The sequence below is a fragment of the Talpa europaea genome (genome assembly GCF_964194135.1).
Source record: "Talpa europaea genome assembly, chromosome: 9".
In the NCBI taxonomy this organism is placed as follows: Eukaryota; Metazoa; Chordata; class Mammalia; order Eulipotyphla; family Talpidae; genus Talpa; species Talpa europaea.
In genome coordinates this window covers 275,710-292,970 of record NC_140076.1, presented here as the reverse complement: position 1 = coordinate 292,970, position 17,261 = coordinate 275,710, and the positions used below count along the sequence as shown (strand labels likewise).

The following is a 17,261-nucleotide window of genomic DNA, read 5'->3' as shown; positions in this document are numbered from 1 at the left end:
ACGCCGCCCCGCCCCGCCCCGCCCCGCCGCGTGCCCACGTCGGCCCGCCCCGCCCGCGACGTCCGCCCCGCCCCGCCCCGCTGCGTGCGCACGTCGGCCGGCCCCGCCCCGCCCCGGCGCCCGCCCGCCCGCCCGCCCCGTGACGTCAGCGCGCTCGCGGGCGCCCCCGGCGGGCGGCGGCCCCTTTAACTGCGCGGCCCGAGGGGGCGGCGGCGGCGCGGGGCGGCGGCGGGCGGATGGGCGGCCGCGGGCCGCGGGGCAGCTGCCGAGCGCGCGCGGGAGCCGGCGCGGCGGGGCGGGGCGCGGCGGCGGGCGGGGGGGCGGGCGGGCGGGGGCGCGCGCGGCGTCCGCCCGGGCCGGCCCCGGCGCCGGCGGCCGCGCCATGGCGGAGACGAAGATCATCTACCACATGGACGAGGAGGAGACGCCGTACCTGGTCAAGCTGCCCGTGGCGCCCGAGCGCGTCACGCTGGCCGACTTCAAGGGCGTGCTGGGCGGCCGGCCGGCGCACGCCTACAAGTTCTTCTTCAAGTCCATGGACCAGGACTTCGGGTGCGCGGGGCGCGGGGCGCGGGGCGCGGGGGGCGCGGGGCGCGGGGCGGGGCGCGGGTCAAGGTCCGCGGCCCGGGCGGCCGGGGCAGGGCCCGCGCCGGGCGGGAGGGCGAGGCGGGTCCGGGCGCCCGGGGCGGCGGGAGGTGCGGAGGCCCCGGGCCGGCCCGCCCGCCCCTTCTCCGGGGTCCTGAGGGCGGCGCCGAGGTCGGGGCGCGGGGGTCCCGAGCCCCGCGCACCTGCCTGCCCCGGGCGTCGGGGGCGTCGCGCTTCCGTCCGCCGGGGCCGCCCCCGTGCGGCGCCGCCGCTCTCCCCGCGGGCTGGGCCTCCGGGCGCCCGAGGCCTAGCCGGGCAGCGCCCTGGGTAACCTGAGTCCCCGCGGGCCGGGGGTCACCCAGGCCGCGCCGCCGCGTCCTTGTGTGCGGCCGGCTGGGCACGTGGACGTCGGGTCTTCGCGGGGGCCGGCAGCCCCGGCCGGGGGCGGGAGCCGCTCTGGGGTCCTCAGGGGGCCTGAGGGGCGCTAGGACTCTTGCGCCCGCCCCCCGGAGAGGTGCAGAGGGGAGGGTGTGTCCTTGGCAGCCAGAAGGCTGGACGCCCCAGGCCCTGCCCACTGGCCGTCCTGTGGCCCAGGTCGGGAGCCGCCGGGCCTGCAGGGAGGAGCTCTGTTCAGGGGCCGCCTCCAGGCCAGCGAGCCGCCTCCGGCCCTGGTCTGGGCTCCTGGGCTGCGAGCGGGGGGCGCTGGGAGCAAGTTTGTTATATTATAAAAGCCGCGGTCACACGCCCGGCCGGCACCTGCCCCAGCCCCCCTGGGCCGTCCTCCGGGGTGCGTCCTCAGGAGCGGCAGAGACCCCACCTCTCGCACCGTCCAGCTGGGCCTGTGGAAGGTGCCCTGGCCACAGAGGTGGGTGGGCGGGCAGATGGGGCATCAAAGCAGGGGTCCTGGGGCCCGCCAACAGCTGGATGGGGAGGGGTGGGCGCGCTGGGAGCAGGGCAGCCGTGGAGGGGGGCTGTGCCAGGCACGACAGCCAGGAGGAAGCTCGTGACACCTTCTCCCTGCTTCTCTGGCTGCTGACCTGGTGGCTTCATGGCCTGGAGAGACCCCCCACCCCTGCTTCCTCTCTCTCCTCCCCTGAGAGCTGCCTGCGGGATCCCCAGCTTGACAGGTTCCTCCAGGAGGGGCCGGCCGGACGTGGCACGTGCCGACTGCGAGACCTGGAGGCTGGGCCGGCAACAGGCGGTGGACGTGGAGACCGGGGAGCAGGGCCGGGCACAGCCCCCCCGGGGCACATGGCCACGGGCCTCCCACCCAAGCCCCCTCCCGCTGTGGGCCAGGCCCCTAGTCCCCAGACCTCTCCCAGGGCCTCCAGGCCTGCGCGCCCCTCCCACTGTTCCTATGCGGGGCACAGCTGCCGTCACCCAGCAGAGCTGGGGGTCTCTGGCCTGCGTGGGCCAGCCTGGGGGTGTCGAGCACTGGGTGAGGGAAGCGGGGTGCAGGGAGAGGTGTGAGACAGCCGTTCAGCTGTGAGGGCTTTTGGCCCAGGCCGCCCGGCAGTGGGCCCTCAGTTGCGGCAGGCCCGGGGGGTGGGAGTGAGTGAGGCCAGGGGCTCTGGTGGTGGGAGGGGCTGGTCCTGCGCCCACTTCCGAGGTGGCAGGGCCACAGGTGCCGACAGGGGGCCCGGGGCCCCCCGCCCTGTTCCCCCTCTGAGCAGATTTCTCCTTGGGTGGGTCTGTGGGGTGGGGTGGGGCGGCGGCCACGAGTTTAGGGTTAACCAGGATCTTGCCGGAAATTCTGAGGTTGGGGCACAGTGCCAGTGGGGGTGACCTTGAGTGGCCACCTTGCGGGTGGGTGGGTGGGTGGGGGCTTCCACGGTATGGCCAGCCTGGGGATTCCCAGATGTGTGCGGCGTCCCCGCCACCATGTCCCTTCCCCGGAGCACCCAGAAGACAGTGCTGGGGCGGCGGGTCCTGCCGTCCTGGCCTGGCGGGCTCGGGCCTGCTGTGCCCGGGGCTCCCCAGGAGGTGGGGTGCTCTGCCAGGCAGGGGGAGGACTTGGGCTCTGCGGTGGGAAACAGGCCCCCGTAGGGGGAGGGGCGGGCAGGAGTGGGGGGCACCTCCCACTGGCAGTCGGGGCTGGGGTGCTCCCAGGTCCCCACCTGGGTCTCCACTTCTGGAGAGCCGGGCCTGCCGGTGGCGGTGGAGACTCCCTGTGGGTGAGTCAGCAGGCCGGGCTTGGCGTGGGGCGCAGGTCTACCTGGGCTGGGGTGGGGGTCTGTGTCATCGTCCCAGACCGGGGGGTGCCCGCTCCCTGGCTCAGAAGGGCGTGCTGTCCCTGGGGCACCCCAGGGCTTCGGGGGGGGGGGGTTGGCTTCTCTTTGGGCCTCTGGTCAGTCCTGGGGGGTCATGACCTCCCCTGGAAGCTCGGCTCTGGGGCAGCGGCCCATCTGCTGTCGGCTGCTCGCCTCATTGGCATGTGCTTGGCCGGCCCCGGGCGGCATCTGGGGGTCGCAGGACTCTGGCAGAGGGCGCCCCTGGCCGTCAGTCCTGGGCCCCTCCCCACAGGTGGGGTGGATGGGGCCGCTCCCTGGGTGGAGCGCGGCATTGCAGGCTTTGTGGGCCCCTCCCGCCACCTGCTCCTGGCCTGGCTGAGGCCCTGTGTCCTCCCGGCGGGCCAGGGCTGCTTCCTGCCTGGTCCACAGCGCCTGCTGCTGCCCGCCCCACGTCCTGGACTGGAAGTCCCCCTGCTGGGCAGGGCCAGCTGTAGGGGCTGGGGCGCCGGAAGGCCTGCTCAGCCAGCCCCACCCTCCTGCCTCCCGGGCTCCCGGAGGCCTGCAGCGGAGAGTCTGGGACAGAGTCAGGGCCTCCTGGCGCTGTGCTGGCCACTGCCCCGCTCCGCCCCGGGAGCCCCAGCACCTGGGCCCTGCCTGTTCCCAATCCAGGGCCGGCCGTTCGCCCGACCCTCTCCCTCTGTGTGCTGCCTGGGGGTCTTGTACACCCCCAGCCCCCCTGGTTGGGGTGGGACACTGGGCAGTGGATGTGTCCACGAAGCTTGCTGACTACTGTCCTCTGGGGGCTGAGACCTCTCAGTGGTGGCCCAGCAGGTCTGCAGTCGCTGGTCTTGAGTCGGGTCTGGCTTTTTCCCCGGCCCAGCAGAGGGGCACGGCCCTTGTGCCCACCCAGAGCAGCGTGACGGGTGTGTGCGCCTGTGTGGGGCCGGACGGCCCTCGCATCCGCAGCGGCTGCTGGGAACAGGCATGCTGGGCGGGGCGCATGAGGAGCCGACAGCCCTACCCTGCGGACCCAGCCCTGGGGGGCGCGCAGGCGGGGGCAGGTGTTCACGCCTGGGGCTGCAGGGGTGGGGGTCTGGATCCCCTGACTTGGCTCTGGGAGGGCGGCGAGCGTCCCTCGGGAGAGAGTGCCGGCCGGGCGCACTGGGCTGACCGCCGCCGTGGCCTCGCGCAGGGTGGTGAAAGAGGAGGTGGCTGATGACAACGCACGGCTGCCCTGCTTCAACGGCCGCGTGGTCTCCTGGGTGAGTGCGGGGTGGCGGGCTCGGGCTGGCAGGGCGGGGCCCCTGGGTGCAGGGGTGGGCCTCTGCGTGCCTGAGACCCTCTCCCCTGCAGCTGGTCCTGGCAGAGGGCGCCCACTCGGACACAGGGTCTCAGGCCACCGAGGGCCATGCGGAGCTGCCCCCGCCTCTCGAGCGGATGGCTGGCATCGGGGACTCCCGGCCCCCCTCCTTCCAGTAAGGACTCGAGGTGGGGGGCTAAGCCCGGGGTCCCGGGGGGCAGGAAGGCAACTGAGCGGGGACCCGTGATCAGCGGAGGAGGGGGCTGGCGGCTTGCACCGGGTAGGCGGCTAGGGCGGGTGCCCGCGGGATTGGGACCCCCAAGGCAGGTGAAGGGGCTTGGCGGGCATCCAGGCCTTGGTGCCCAGCCTGCCCCGGCCCACCCTCTTGTTGGCACAGCCCAAATGTGGCCAGCAGCCGTGACGGGATGGACAACGAGACCGGCACCGAGTCCATGGTCAGCCATCGGCGGGAGCGGCCCCGCCGCCGGAACCGCGAGGAGGGTAACCACCCCCCCAGGCCTCATGGGGCACCCATGTCCCACCGACCCCCACGCACCGCTCCACTCACCCCAATGACCCTGGCTGCCCGGCCGTCGCCCCGCAGCATCCAGGTCAGCATGCCTTCTGGACCACCTGCCCTCCGCTGTCCCCGCAGCCACGCGGACCAACGGACACCCGAGGGGCGAGCGGCGGCGGGACCTGGGGCTGCCCCCTGACAGCGCGTCCACCGTGCTGAGCAGTGAGCTGGAGTCCAGCAGCTTCGCTGACTCGGACGATGAGGACACGAGCAGGCGCGTAGGCGAGCGTGTGCACGGGCTGTGCGTGTGCAGGGGAGTGCGTGTGCCTCTGCGGGCCCTGTGAGTGTGCGGGTGCGTGGGTGTACACGTGTGCAGGTGTGGACTGTGGGGCACACCACATGCGTGTTATAGGTGTGCAGGGCAGCTGCCCACGCGGGCCTACTGTGGCCAGACACACTGACTCTCCCGGGCGGCCTGGCACACGTCCTGTGCGCGGGCCGGGGCTGTGCAGTGGAAGCCGAGCCCCGGCCAGCCTGGCCAGCGGGAAGGGCAGCCATGGGCCCCCTGCCTTGCCAGCCTCAGTTTCTCCAGCCAGCCCTGCAGCCTCTGACGGCCCCCCTCCCCAGGCTGAGCAGCTCCACCGAGCAGAGCACCTCCTCCCGGCTCATCCGCAAGCACAAGCGGCGGCGGCGGAAGCAGCGCCTGCGCCAGGCAGACCGTGTAGGTGGCAGCCGGGGAGGGACCCTGCCACGCCCTGCCCTGGCCCTGACCCCTGTCCCCCTGCAGGCCTCCTCCTTCAGCAGCATCACGGACTCCACCATGTCGCTGAACATCATCACCGTCACGCTCAACATGGGTAAGGCCTTGGCGGGGCGCCCGCGCGGGCCGGGTCCATGTGGGTGCCCTGGGGGCGCCCACTCACCAGTACTCCCTGCAGAGCGCCACCACTTCCTGGGCATCAGCATCGTGGGCCAGAGCAATGACCGGGGAGACGGCGGCATCTACATTGGCTCCATCATGAAGGGTGGGGCTGTGGCCGCCGATGGCCGCATCGAGCCAGGGGACATGCTGCTGCAGGTGCGGGCCTGGGCTGCCGCGTGAGGGGCAGCGCTCCCGGCCGCACCACTGAACCCCTCACCCTCCAGGTGAACGACGTCAACTTTGAGAACATGAGCAATGACGATGCTGTGCGGGTGCTGCGTGAGATGGTGTCCCAGACTGGGTGAGGGGACGCGGGTGCTGCGGGAGATGGTGCCCTGATGGGGGAGGGGGAGGCGCATGGGCCTCACCTGTGTGACGTGACGTGACCTGCCCGCGCATAGGCCCATCAGCCTCACTGTGGCCAAGTGCTGGGACCCGACCCCGCGGAGCTACTTCACCATCCCAAGGGGTGAGTGACCCACAGGTGCAGGGGGAGAGGGCGCTGGCCCAACCTGAAGGGCCACTCTTCTCATCCCCGGGCCCTGACTTCTCCCTTGCTGTCTGTCCGTCTGTTGCCACGTGATGGCCACCAGCTGACCCAGTGCGGCCCATCGATCCTGCTGCCTGGCTGTCCCACACAGCTGCGCTGACTGGCGCCCTCCCACGCTACGGAACCAGCCCCTGCTCCAGCGCTGTCACGCGCACCAGCTCCTCCTCGCTGACCAGCTCTGTTCCCGGCGCACCGCGTAAGTGACAGTTCCCCAGAGTGGGACCGAGGGGCCAGGCCAGGGGCTGCCCTGGAGGGAGGCCTTGCCAGCCATTGGAGGATGTGCCGCCTCGGCCATGGGCACCCCTTGGCTGTATCTGTGCTGGCCTGGGCCCTGTCCAGAGGTGTGCCGGGACTCCTGGAGGTGGGTGCCTGTGCCCCCATCCTGCCTCCCACTGCCAACACAGCTGACATGCTGCACTGGGAGAAAGGGAGGGGCTGGGAGGGGGAGGCCTGGGCACTCCAGATCCCCCTGAGGCACCCGGAAGGCAGGCTCGCACAAGTCCAGCCCCCATACCTGCCCCTGGACCTGCAGGCCCCCTCCCAGTGGGGCGGGCCCCTGGCCGCGCAGCCCGGGCTTCCTGGCAGCAAGCTCTGAGCTGCAGGGCAGGGCAGGGTCCCTGGAGCCCCGCCCCCTCCGCCCCCCCAAACCAGCTGTGGGGCTGAGGCGCTGCGCCTTGCAGAGCTGGAGGAGGCGCCGCTGACTGTGAAGAGCGACATGGGGGCGGTGGTCCGGGTCATGCAGCTGCCCGACTCGGGCCTGGAGATCCGGGACCGCATGTGGCTGAAGATCACCATCGCCAACGCCGTCATCGGTGAGCTGTGCCGCGCCCGGCCCCGCCCCGCCCCGCCCCGCCCCGCCCCGCCCCGCCGCCTCACCTCCCCCGCCCTCGCCCCGCCCCTCTCCTGTCCCCGCCCCTGCCCCGCCCCATCTAGCCCCGCCTCTCGCCTGTCCTCGCCCCGCCCCGCCCCGCCGCCTCACCTCCCCCGCCCTCGCCCCGCCCCTCTCCTGTCCCCGCCCCTGCCCCGCCCCGCCCCATCTAGCCCCGCCTCTCGCCTGTCCTCGCCCCGCCCCGCGGCCTCACCTCGCCCCGCCCCTCGACTGTCCCCGCCGTCGCCCCGCCCTCACCGCGCGCCCGCGCAGGCGCAGACGTGGTGGACTGGCTGTACGCGCACGTGGAGGGCTTCCGCGAGCGGCGCGAGGCGCGCAAGTACGCCAGCGGCATGCTGCGGCGCGGCTTCCTGCGGCACACGGTCAACAAGGTCACCTTCTCCGAGCAGTGCTACTACGTCTTCGGGGACCTCTGCAGCAGTGAGTGGGGCCGCGGGGTCGGGGGTCCCCGGGGCGCCCCCCGGCGCTCACCGCCGCTCTCCTGCCAGATCTCGCGGCCCTGACCCTCCACGGCGGCTCCAGCGGCGCCTCGGACCAGGACACGCTGGCCCCGCTGCCCCACCCGGCCGCCCCCTGGCCCCTGGGCCAGGGCTACCCCTACCAGTACCCGGGGCCCCCGCCCTGCTTCCCGCCGGCCTACCAGGACCCGGGCTTCAGCTACGGCAGTGGCAGTGCCGGGAGCCAGCAGAGCGAAGGTGAGAGCCCGGGTGCCCGGCCGCCACCCCTGCCTGGCTGCGCCCCACGCCCTGTCTGCCCTGCACACCCGCCTGCTCTGCCGGGCCTTGCGTGGATGCTGGGAGGGGTCTGTGGGGGAGGCATGTGGGGAGAAGGCCCTGGAGACCTCCAGGTTGTGGGGGGGGCCAGGGCCAGCGGCTAGGAGATGCCACGAGAAAGCAAGGACAGTAGAGGGGGCGTGGTGCCCGTGAGCTGCAGAGGGGTCCTGGCAGGAGCACAGGCCCCTCCCCTGCGCCTGCAGCCCAGCAGGGAGCCAGCGCCGGCCAGCCTCGCCACAGCCGATCCTCCCCACCAGGTGGGGTGCCTGGGGGCATCCCCAGGAAGGCACTCAGTGGCCTGAGGCCCAGAGTGAGGTCCAGCCAGGCTTGTGGCCACGTGCCCACAGCCTGCCCAGCAAGGGTTGGGGGAGGGGCATGGGTCGGATGGTACAGTCCCTGGACAGGCCTTGGCTGCGTGCCCCGGCAGGTGGGTGGGCGTTGGGTGGGCCGTGAGTGACTCGTGCTATCCCTTGCTTTGTGCTGAGCAAGCCTTAGACTGAAGGACTAGCGGAGTGGACCCTCGGGGCCGGTAAGCCAGGGTTCTGCCCGGCGTCCCCCTCGGCATGAACCCCGGACGGGCTGAGCTGAGTAGCTGGCCTGGGCCCCAGGGTCAATTGGAAGGTGGGTTTTTGGGTGGGGGGCCCAGGATGGGGCACCGAGCACACAGGGCTGCCTGTGCCTTGGGTTCTCCGCTGCGTGAGGTCCGGCGTGGAGCTGCTGGAGGGCCCGCCTGCCTGCCCACCCCCGCCTGCTGCGCTGCTCCTGCCCAGGCGGTACCCACCCCCATGTCTGCATGGCTGCCCCCCACCTCTGCTGGGGCCCACTGGGGTCAGCCCCTGGTGTGTGGTCCCAAAAGGGGCCTGGCCTGGCAGTGACTGTTCCATCCTCTTTCCTCTTCCAGGAAGCAAAAGTAGCGGGTCCACCCGGAGCGCTGGCGGGGGCAGCCGGCGGGCCCTGGGCCGGGAGCAGGAGCACCGGGTAGCTGGAGCTGGGGGCAGCGGCAGCGAGTCGGACCCCACGGTGCCCAGTGGAGTGGGCAGCAGCAGCTGGCGGGAGCGGCCTGTGAGCCAGCTCAGCCGCGGCAGTAGTCCTCGCAGCCAGGCATCAGCTGCCGCCCCAGGCCTCCCTCTCCTGCACCCCCTGACGAAGGCATATTCAACGGTGGGGGGCCCACCTGGGGCGCCACCTGTCCGGGAGCTGGCTGCTGTCCCCCCAGAGCTGATGGGGAGCCGTCAGTCCTTCCAGAAGGCCATGGGAAACCCCTGTGAGTTCTTCGTCGACATCATGTGACCCGTGTGCCCGCTGTCCCTAGGAGGGCGCTGCACCTGGAGCTGGGGTGGGCTTGGACAACCCCCTGCCACGGGCCCCACCTGGACGGTGTGGGAGAGGGCAGAGCGGAGCAGCTGGTGTCCAGCAGACCCGTGGGAGTGCCTCCATCAGCCTGTGCTCAGGCAGGCCCGACTGGCCCCCTCTTGGCATGCGCCTCAGGGACACCATGGACTTCCCTGTCTGGAGGTGACCCCGAGCTGCCTGCAGAGCTGTGCACGGGGCTCAGGCTGAGCTGAGAGAGGTGGCTGCTGGGTTGGGGCACCCCCCTCACCAGTTCACAGGCCTTACCCATCTTGTCCAGGCCTGTGGAGCTGCCGCCCCCACGTAGGATCTAATTTATTTATTTATTGCCTGGTGGTGGGCTCTGTGGTCGGGGTGGCTATGCCAACTCCGGCTTGGGCCCATTTGCATGACTCTCCTGCTCAGGTCTCCGAGCAGGTGCAGAGACAGTTCGCGGCTGAGGGCCCGGGAGGGTCCGAGAAAGCACAGCCTCTGGGGCGGCGCGGGCCGGGGTGACAGAGCTGCTGCTGTGTAAATGCTATTTTAAACACTAAAAAGCGTTTAATTTTATGGGACTCTGTGACCTGTGTTCTCTCCGCCACTGGACTGCCTGGGGAGAGCTGGCCCAGGATCGTCAGGTACTGCTGTGCTCTGGGTCCAGCTCAGAGGCCGGGGCTCTGTCCCGGCGCTGGCCAACAGGGGCATGGTCTCTGTCCATGGTGCTGGCTCCCAGGCGCAGGGGTCTTGGCGGCCGGTGCTGGCCTTGGTGCTGACCCCTGACCCTGCCTGGGCTCTGTCCGCGGTGCTGGCAGTTTGCCCCTACAGCCGCACAGGCCAGGGAGGACGCGGTCCTGTACCCATACTGTCCACCCACCCACCCACCTCCATTCCGTGACATTTGAGGTGGCCCTGGGCTGGGCCGGCCAGGATGGTGAAGGTCAGCTTGGCTTCCCCCGAGTCGGTGTGGCTGCGGGGGCCGCGTTCTGGAGCAGTGGGGTCAGGCACGACAGGCCTTGGCTGGGCTCAGCTGGGTGGGGACAGAGCCTGAGATGCAGGGTCCAGGGGTGGAGCCCCTGGGCTCAGACCCCTCGTGGGGCTGCACACCCAGCGCACAGTTCGCAGCCACCTGGAGTCAGGCAGGGTCGCAGTGGATCTGGGACAGCCTGGGGACACCCACTAGGTCTGTGCATGGCGGTGAGGCCCAGCCACCTCCTCACCCCCAGCACCGTCCTCACCCCGTGAATCGCTGGGCACCTCTCCCAGGAAGTAGGTGGGGGTGTTGAGCTCCGGCCGGCGCAGCAGCAGGTAGCACTGGGGCAGGTGGACGGTGGCCAGGATGCCCAGGGCGCAGAAGAGGGTAGCGCCCATCTGCACGGCAGGCTGGTAGGCCACATGCACGTTGGCGAAGACAGGCACGAAGGACACCCAGGTAACGAAGTAGGCCAGTGCAGCAAAGGTGAGCCCGCGGGCCCCGCTGTAGCGGTTGGGCTGGCCCCGTGCCAGGAAGGTGCCCATGAAGCAGAGGCCAGCCAGTGTGGCATTGGTGGCGTGCACCAGCCCAAAGCCCGCCCAGGAGCGCAGGTAGCAGTGCAGCAGCGCCTCTGTGGGCAGTGCCTGCCAGTCGGTGACCACCTCTGGTGAGAAGGCCACCAGGCAGCAGGCGCACAGCCCCGCCTCCGCCAGCATGGCCAGCAGCACCACCAGCCAGGCCCCAGGCCCCTGCAGGCTACTGCGCAGCCGGGCCGCCCAGCCGGCGGGCAGCTCCGCCCTCGCAAAGATCTCAGCCGCCTGCAGGAACAGCGTGCTCAGGCAGCCAGTCAGCGGCAGGTGCAGCAGCGGCTGCTGGGCCAGGCAGCTGGCGGGGTGGGGCCGGCCGGGGAACAGGAGGATGCTGAGGCAGACGAGGCCCAGGCAGCCCAGGCCAAAGCAGGCCCGGGGCCCGCCTGCCGCCTGCACCAGCGGGCTGTCCTGGTTCCGGATGAAGAGGGCCAGGGCCGTCAGCACCAGGCCCAGGGCCAGGCCCAGGAGCAGGAGCAGCACCAGCACCACCGGCTCCCCCCAGGCCATGAACCGGGGCGTACGGGGGAAGCAGCGTGTGCTCCGGTCCGGAGACCACTGGTCCTGGGCGCACAAGGTGCACAGGGCGTCATCTGCAGCGAGGGCGAGGGCATTGAGGGCTGGGCGCTGGCCAGGGCCAGCCTGCTGGCACCCTGGGCACCGGGCCCACCGGGATCCCTTGCCTGAGCCCCACGTTCCACACCACAGCCCCGCCCGCTCTGCATCCGCAGTGACACCGGGGCCGGCTCACCTGGGCTGCGCCGGTAGCTGCCCGCCTTGCAGTCCACACAGTCGTAGCAGCAGGAGTGCAGGCCCTTCAGGCGTCGCACCTGGCCGGGCTGGCACTGCCGCGAGCAGCGGGACTTGGGCTCCTGCGCGGAGCCGCTGGGCTGAGCTGCGGCGGCCAGCTCCTCGCCCCGCCATACCCGGCCCCGCGGCCGCTGGGGCTCACCCTGTTCCCCGGTGTGTGCCAGCTGAGGCGGGAGCGCTGGAGCCGCAGACGGCCGTCGTAGGTGCCCACGGTGCGCAGCGCGGGCTCCCCGCCACGCCACACCCACAGCTTCAGGTGGTAGTCCACGCCCACACTGCCGCCCGCGTCGAACCGCAGCGCCAGGCCTCGTGCCCGGAAGCTGGCATTGTGCATGGTCTCCAGGAGCTGCGGGCCAGAGGGCGGGGGACTGGGTGGCTGCAGCGCCGGCCCCTCCCCGCGGGCACAGGCACTCACCTGCCAGGGCCGCAGGGGCTCCCGGGCGGGGCAGCCGGAGGCATTGCAGCGCAGCGCGCGGTGGAGGGCCTGGGCCACTGCCTGCACCGCCGCGTAGGCCGCAAAGGTCTGGGGGTGCAGCAGCCCAGCCTGCAGGTCCTCCGGCGTGACGTGGTCACACTGCGGGCAGCGCCGCCCCGCCTGCTCCTCCAGACCCCGCGGCTCGGCCTCCAGCGAGGCGCAGAAGGCGGGGTCGGCGGCCAGGGCCAGTTGGGCGTGCACGTAGGACGGGAACTCGGGCAGGGGCGCCCCCCGCTGCAGGAAGCCCAGCACGGTGCCCACCCGGGCCACGCCGGGCAGCGCGGTGACCAGGTCCGAGGCCAGCCAGGCCTCGCTGGCCACCCACACCTTGGGCGGGAGTCCGCAGCGGAGGCTGCAGCGGAGGAGGGCGCCGGCCGCGCGGGGGGAGGCGAACACCACCACCACCTCCACGCCGCTCCCGCTCACCTGGCGCAGCAGGCCCCGCGCCGCGCCCGCCCGCAGCAGGCCCTCGTGCGCGACGCAGATGCCGCGCGAGGCGGCCAGGCCGGAGAAGAGGCTCAGGCCCCGCCGGCCATAGTCGTCGTCGCTGCCCACCGCGGCCACCCAGCTCCAGCCCAGCTCCCGCAGCAGCTCCACCATGGCGGCCGCCTGGGCGCCGTCGCCGGGCACCGTGCGGAAGGCGGAGGGGAAAGTCTCCCGCTGGCTCAGCCCGTCCGCGCCGGCCCCGTAGCTGACCTGCGGGGCGAGGGGCTCCTGAGGCGGGCCCCGGGCGGGCGGCGGGCCCGGGCTCGGGAGGGGGCCCACCTGGGGCACGAGGAAGAAGCCGAAGACCTTGCCGGTGGCCAGCGCCAGCTCGGACGAGTGCGGCCCCACGACGGCCAGCACGCGGGGCCGGCGCCGCGTGTAGTCGCAGGGGGCGGGGGCGGCGCCGCCCGCCGCGGCCAGGAAGGCCAGGCTGGGCCTCACGGCCCCGGGCCCCGCGCACGTGTCCAGCAGCTCGTAGCCCAGGCGCAGCCCGGGCAGCAGCGAGGACCCGTTGTTGATCTCCTCCACGGCCAGCTTCGCGGCCAGCGCCCACAGCAGGCCGAGGGGCGAGACCCTGGAGCCGCGCGGGGGTGAGGGCGCGGGGGCCGGCGCCGGCCCCCACGGCCCCCGCCCCGCCCGCCCCCCGCCGTACCTGGCGCGCCCGGCGAGGTCGGGCGGGGACCTGCCGCCGGCTCCGGCGTCCTCGGCGCACCCCAGGGGGAAGAGCCCGCCCAGCACGTAGTCCCCCTGCTGCCGGAGCTGCCGGGACAGGCACAGGGGGGCGCCTGCCCCGAGGCCCAGGAGCGCCGCGAGGCCCAGGAGCGCCAGGGCGGCCATGACCTGCTGCTCCCGGGGGGCCGTGTGGGGCCCGGCGGGACGCTGACCGCCGCGGCGGGCCGGGAGGGGCTGAGGATTTGCATGGCAGGCCCTGCCCTGGCCCTGGCCCGGGATGCCCGGCAGCCGCGCCCACGTCACGCGGTTACTCTCCTGGGCCCTCCCGCAGCACGTGGCTCACCGGCCAGGACCGCGTGGCCGTGTGTCCAGCCCCCCCACCCCACTCCCGGCGGGGAAGAGGGATGCCCGGGACTTTCCTGCTGAGGATCCTGGGGTCCCCGGCTTCCCACGGGCAGGCCGGGAGGTGCCAGCGTCCCGCAGTCTGGTGGCAGAAACACCGGTTCTTGGCCTGGGCGGGCACCGCCTGCAGCCCGAGGGATGTGTCTCCTGGAGCAGCGCGCCCGCCGGGCCCCGCCAGAGGCTGCGCCCATGCCAGGGCTGGGCTGTCGCAGCTGCTTCCTGCGGGGCAGCGCCCGCAGCCGGGACGTGCAAATGAGGGTGGGACGGAAGGACGCAACCAAATGGGTGGCAGCTGGGTTGGCACCAGGTGCCCAGTGGCCCTGATGGCCGGGCGGGCACTTACCGCCTGCACTCCGGGCGTCCCCTGACCCTCGCCTGGCTTGGGGGCAGGGGTGCTTATCAGCAGCCACTTACTGGGGACCTGGGAGCCGCGTACAGGGGGGAGGGCTCCAGGCAGCCCCACCCGCCCGCGCAGACCTCGCGCTCTGGTCCCGGGCACCGGCCCTGCTGGGGGTGGGCGCGGCCACCGGGTCTGACACCGGGTGGAGGGCTCAGAGCCCAGATTACCCCATGCTGGCCCCTGGGGGTCTCCTGCCCCCTGCAGTGAAGATGGGGCCTGAGCGGGGGGCCAGCCCTGGCACTCCCTCCCTCGGTTGGTAGGTGGCCGGCACGCAGCTCATCGCCCTGGGGTGTGGCGCCGGGTTCTCTGAGCACGTTTATTCGTCGCGGTCACAGCCCCTTACAGCTCTCAGGGCCCCTGCGCCCGTGCTTAAGGTCGCCGGGGGCGCGGCCTCCCCCCAAAGCACAGCCCCCAGGCCCTCCCGGCGCTGTGGGGACAGGGCAAGCAGGGGCAGGGAAGGGGGTGGTGTAGGCTGTGCGGACACTCAGGCCCGACGCGGGTGCCGTCCACGGTGTGACTCCCGTGCGCTGCGGGGTGGAGACTGGCCAGGGACAGGTGAGTCACGCCAGGCGGGGGGGGGGGCAGCTCCCGGCTCTGCGCACTGAGCCCACACCGACTCCCCCCTTGCCTGCGGGTGACAGTCAGGTGTGCAGCCAAGCAGTGGGTGGGCGAGGGGCAGACGGCCAGCGCCGCCTTCTCTGTGGTGGCCTGTCCCAGCCTGCGGGCAGCCATGGGGGGCCCGGCTTCCCGGCGAGCTCCCTGGCTTGACGGTAGCTTTCCTGTCCCCAGGTGGGCGCTGGCCACTGCGCCCGCCTGATGCCACCCTAGGGCAGGTCTAGCAGGGTGTGGTCTGCGTACAGCTTCTGGGAGACGCTGTACACCTGCTCGATGAAGGGCAGGGCCTCGGCCAACATCTGCACCGCCTGCTCGGGGGGCCCCACGTTCATGGCCTCCAGGAAGACCTTGCGCGAGGGCAGCGTGCAGGAGGCCATGGCCACGGCCTGGCGGACGATCCAGGGGTGGTAGGCGGCAAGCGAGGCGCTGTAGGCGTCAGCACAGAGTGTGGCGGCACTGGCGTCCTCGGGCCCCCCACTCAGGCCCTCCAGGAAGAGCTGCAGCCAGCGCAGGGCGCGGTGCAGGCGGAGCACCGTGCGGCAGCCGGAGTCGGGGTGGCGGGAGCGCTGCTGCAGGTCCACCCGCCCGCCGCCCACCTCGTAGGCCACCATGGACTGCAGGCTGTTGTAGTGCGTCCCCTGCGGGCCGCCCCGCAGACGCTCCATGATCTGCAGCTTGGCTGCCACGTCCTTGGAGACAAAGGAGAACACGGCGCCCAGGCTGTTCAGGAACCTGGGGGAGTGAGGGCTCAGCGCAGTGGTGCCCGGCGGGCACACGTCCCCGGGCGGGCAGGGGAGGGAAGCCACGCACACGCACCTGACCAGCCCCTTCCAGCCTGCCAGGTAGGGGTCCAGCAGCACCTCTTCCTTCTCGTTGAGACACTGCTTGAAGTTGAGCAGGACGACTCTGAGGTTGAAGCTCTCTTCCACGTCAACCATCTTCCGTGCGCGCTGGAACACACAGTGCGCTGCTGAGGCGTCTCCTGAGCCGGCAGGGTCCTTGGGTCATGGTGGGCAGAGCGGCTGAGAATGAGTGGTTGGGCCCTGCTGCCCCCCACTGATGGCCCGTGTGGCCCTGCCCGGTCCGGCCCTCCCCAGCAGCTGCCCGCTGTGCCCGTGCACCCCTCCCAAGGCCCCCCGTCATCTGTGTCCCGAGCGTGTCTGTTCCCCTGCGAGCCAGGTTCTGTCTAGGCATGTGGGGCGAAGCCTTCCCGCCCGTCCAGCTTGTCCAGGCAGCTTTCTGGTGGGGGAGGGCAGGCGACAAAGACAGGAAATTCCAGCACCTCGCGAGCATGGACACAGGGAAGGAGGCAGAGGGCAGGGCTGCGAGGGGCTTGGTCCTCTGCTCACTGGGGTGCTGAGGGTGGCGTTTGCAGGGGCCGACGGCAGGCGCCAAGCTTTCCCCTCCCACTGAAACCGCGCACCTCCCACTTGAAGGGTGGCTGGGCCAGAGATGGCCACGGCCACCGCCCGTGTCAGAAACTTCCAGGGGTGTGCCAGACCACAGTCCTGAAGGCAGGGCCTGCTCTGGGTCCTGGTCACACAGTGTACATTGGCCCGGCCAGGCACTGAGGGTGAGCTGCCAGCACCCTGGCCTGCCCCCTTGCTGCACAGGGTGGGCACTGCAGGGTGGCAGGCCCTGGGGACTCAGTGCATCTCTCACCTGCTGGACCTGGCCCTTATGCCTCCAGCCTGGGGATAAGTCACTCACGTCCCCTGACGGGCTGTTCCTCTCCCGGGAAGGTGGGTCAGCACACCTGCCCTGCCCACCACCCAGGCTGCCAGGAGTGGCTGCTGGTGCTGAGGTCCTGCCAGCCCCAACGGGTCGGGCCACATGCCTGGCACTGGGCGGGGTCCCCAGTGGGGAGCTCACATTGTCATCAGGTGTGGGGGACAGCAGTGCCTGGGTCTCGGAGGAGGGTCCCCTCCCCAGGACAGGCCGTCTTCATCTACTGAGCAGGTGGCCTCTGAGTCCCCAGGGCTAACATTTCTGGCCCCTAGACCATCCTGTGGGCCTGGCCTTCCTGCCCAGAGCCCAGCCAGCAGCTGCCAGGAGCTGCCAGGACCCTGCAGAGCTTGGGGACAAAGGAAGGGCAGTGTTCCTGCAGCTGGGCTGGGCAGCTTGCCAGCTCTGGGAGGAGATGAGGCCCCGCCAAGACCCCCCACCCCGGGGGAGCCCACGACCCAAGGTCGGGGCTTGGAGGGCGGCCTGAGCGCCCGCCCCGGGTGGGCGACAAGACAGGGGGAGGCCCAGAGCGCTGCGCCCCCAGCGGGCCGGCGGGTGAGGGCAGGGCCGGTCCAGGAAGTCTTGCCAGTCTACCTGGGGAGAAGGCTCCAGGCGCCCCCGGGCAGGGTCCCCGGGCTTAGTGGGGTGGGGTCCGGGTCCCGTTGGGTGCTGCTTCGGCTGAGGCCCACGGTTGGGGGGGTCGGGGGCGGGCCGGCCCCTCCCGGGCCCGACCCCTCGCCTCTGCCCAGGCCATCCCGGCCGGTTCGGTTGGGCGCGGATGTCCCGCCGCTGCCGGCCCTCGCTCACCTGCGCGCCCGCCGCTCACCTGCGCGCCCGCCGCAGACCCCCTGCCCGGCCCCGGCCCGCCCCGGCCCCGCCCCGGCCCCGGCCCCGCCCCGCCCCGGCCCCGCCCCGGCCCCGCCCCCGGGCTGCGCCGCCGCCGCCCAATCAGGACGCGGACTGCGAGGCGCGTTTCCGGCGGCGCACCGGAAGTCGGCCGCCCCGGGGGACTGCGCATGCGCC

The 17,261-nt window shown here is 72.4% G+C and overlaps 3 protein-coding genes across 4 annotated transcripts; 1 reads left to right on the top strand and 2 right to left on the bottom strand.

The window, feature by feature from the left end:
• Positions 1 to 382: 382 nt before the first annotated feature.
• DVL1 (dishevelled segment polarity protein 1) lies at positions 383 to 9,057 on the top strand (the record flags this gene model as incomplete). Of its 2 annotated transcripts, none has more annotated exons than XM_084243697.1 (15): positions 383 to 552; positions 4,009 to 4,078; positions 4,170 to 4,291; positions 4,514 to 4,617; positions 4,772 to 4,911; positions 5,262 to 5,354; positions 5,421 to 5,490; positions 5,572 to 5,711; positions 5,780 to 5,856; positions 5,957 to 6,024; positions 6,149 to 6,226; positions 6,786 to 6,917; positions 7,247 to 7,414; positions 7,483 to 7,689; positions 8,669 to 9,057. In XM_084243697.1, 15 exons carry the CDS (start codon positions 383 to 385, stop codon positions 9,055 to 9,057), a joined length of 2,028 nt encoding a protein of 675 aa, XP_084099823.1. The 2 variants fall into 2 exon arrangements, with proteins under 2 accessions (XP_084099823.1, XP_084099822.1); XM_084243696.1 differs by having other exon boundaries at positions 6,149 to 6,301.
• Positions 9,058 to 10,272: 1,215 nt separating this feature from the next.
• Positions 10,273 to 13,261, bottom strand: TAS1R3 (taste 1 receptor member 3; the record flags this gene model as incomplete). Its single annotated transcript, XM_084244029.1, has 6 exons — positions 10,273 to 11,246; positions 11,405 to 11,525; positions 11,606 to 11,809; positions 11,879 to 12,634; positions 12,704 to 13,028; positions 13,077 to 13,261. 6 exons carry the CDS (start codon positions 13,259 to 13,261, stop codon positions 10,273 to 10,275), a joined length of 2,565 nt encoding a protein of 854 aa, XP_084100155.1.
• A 1,058-nt stretch (positions 13,262 to 14,319) lies between these two features.
• CPTP (ceramide-1-phosphate transfer protein) lies at positions 14,320 to 16,922 on the bottom strand. Its single transcript, XM_084242985.1, has 3 exons — positions 16,833 to 16,922; positions 15,330 to 15,463; positions 14,320 to 15,245 (listed from the first exon to the last, which is right to left on the bottom strand). Exons 2-3 carry the CDS (start codon positions 15,449 to 15,451, stop codon positions 14,723 to 14,725), a joined length of 645 nt encoding a protein of 214 aa, XP_084099111.1. The 5' UTR covers positions 15,452 to 15,463; positions 16,833 to 16,922; the 3' UTR covers positions 14,320 to 14,722.
• Between the last annotated feature and the right edge of the window lie 339 nt (positions 16,923 to 17,261).

Bases quoted from the DNA above. Each gene is read 5' to 3' on its own strand.
- CPTP (XM_084242985.1), bottom strand. From the start codon at position 15,451: ATGGTTGACGTGGAAGAGAGCTTCAACCTCAGAGTCGTCCTGCTCAAC. The intron at 15,246-15,329 runs GTGCGTGTGCGT...TCACTCCCCCAG, and splicing joins GGCTGGAAGGGGCTGGTCAG to GTTCCTGAACAGCCTGGGCG.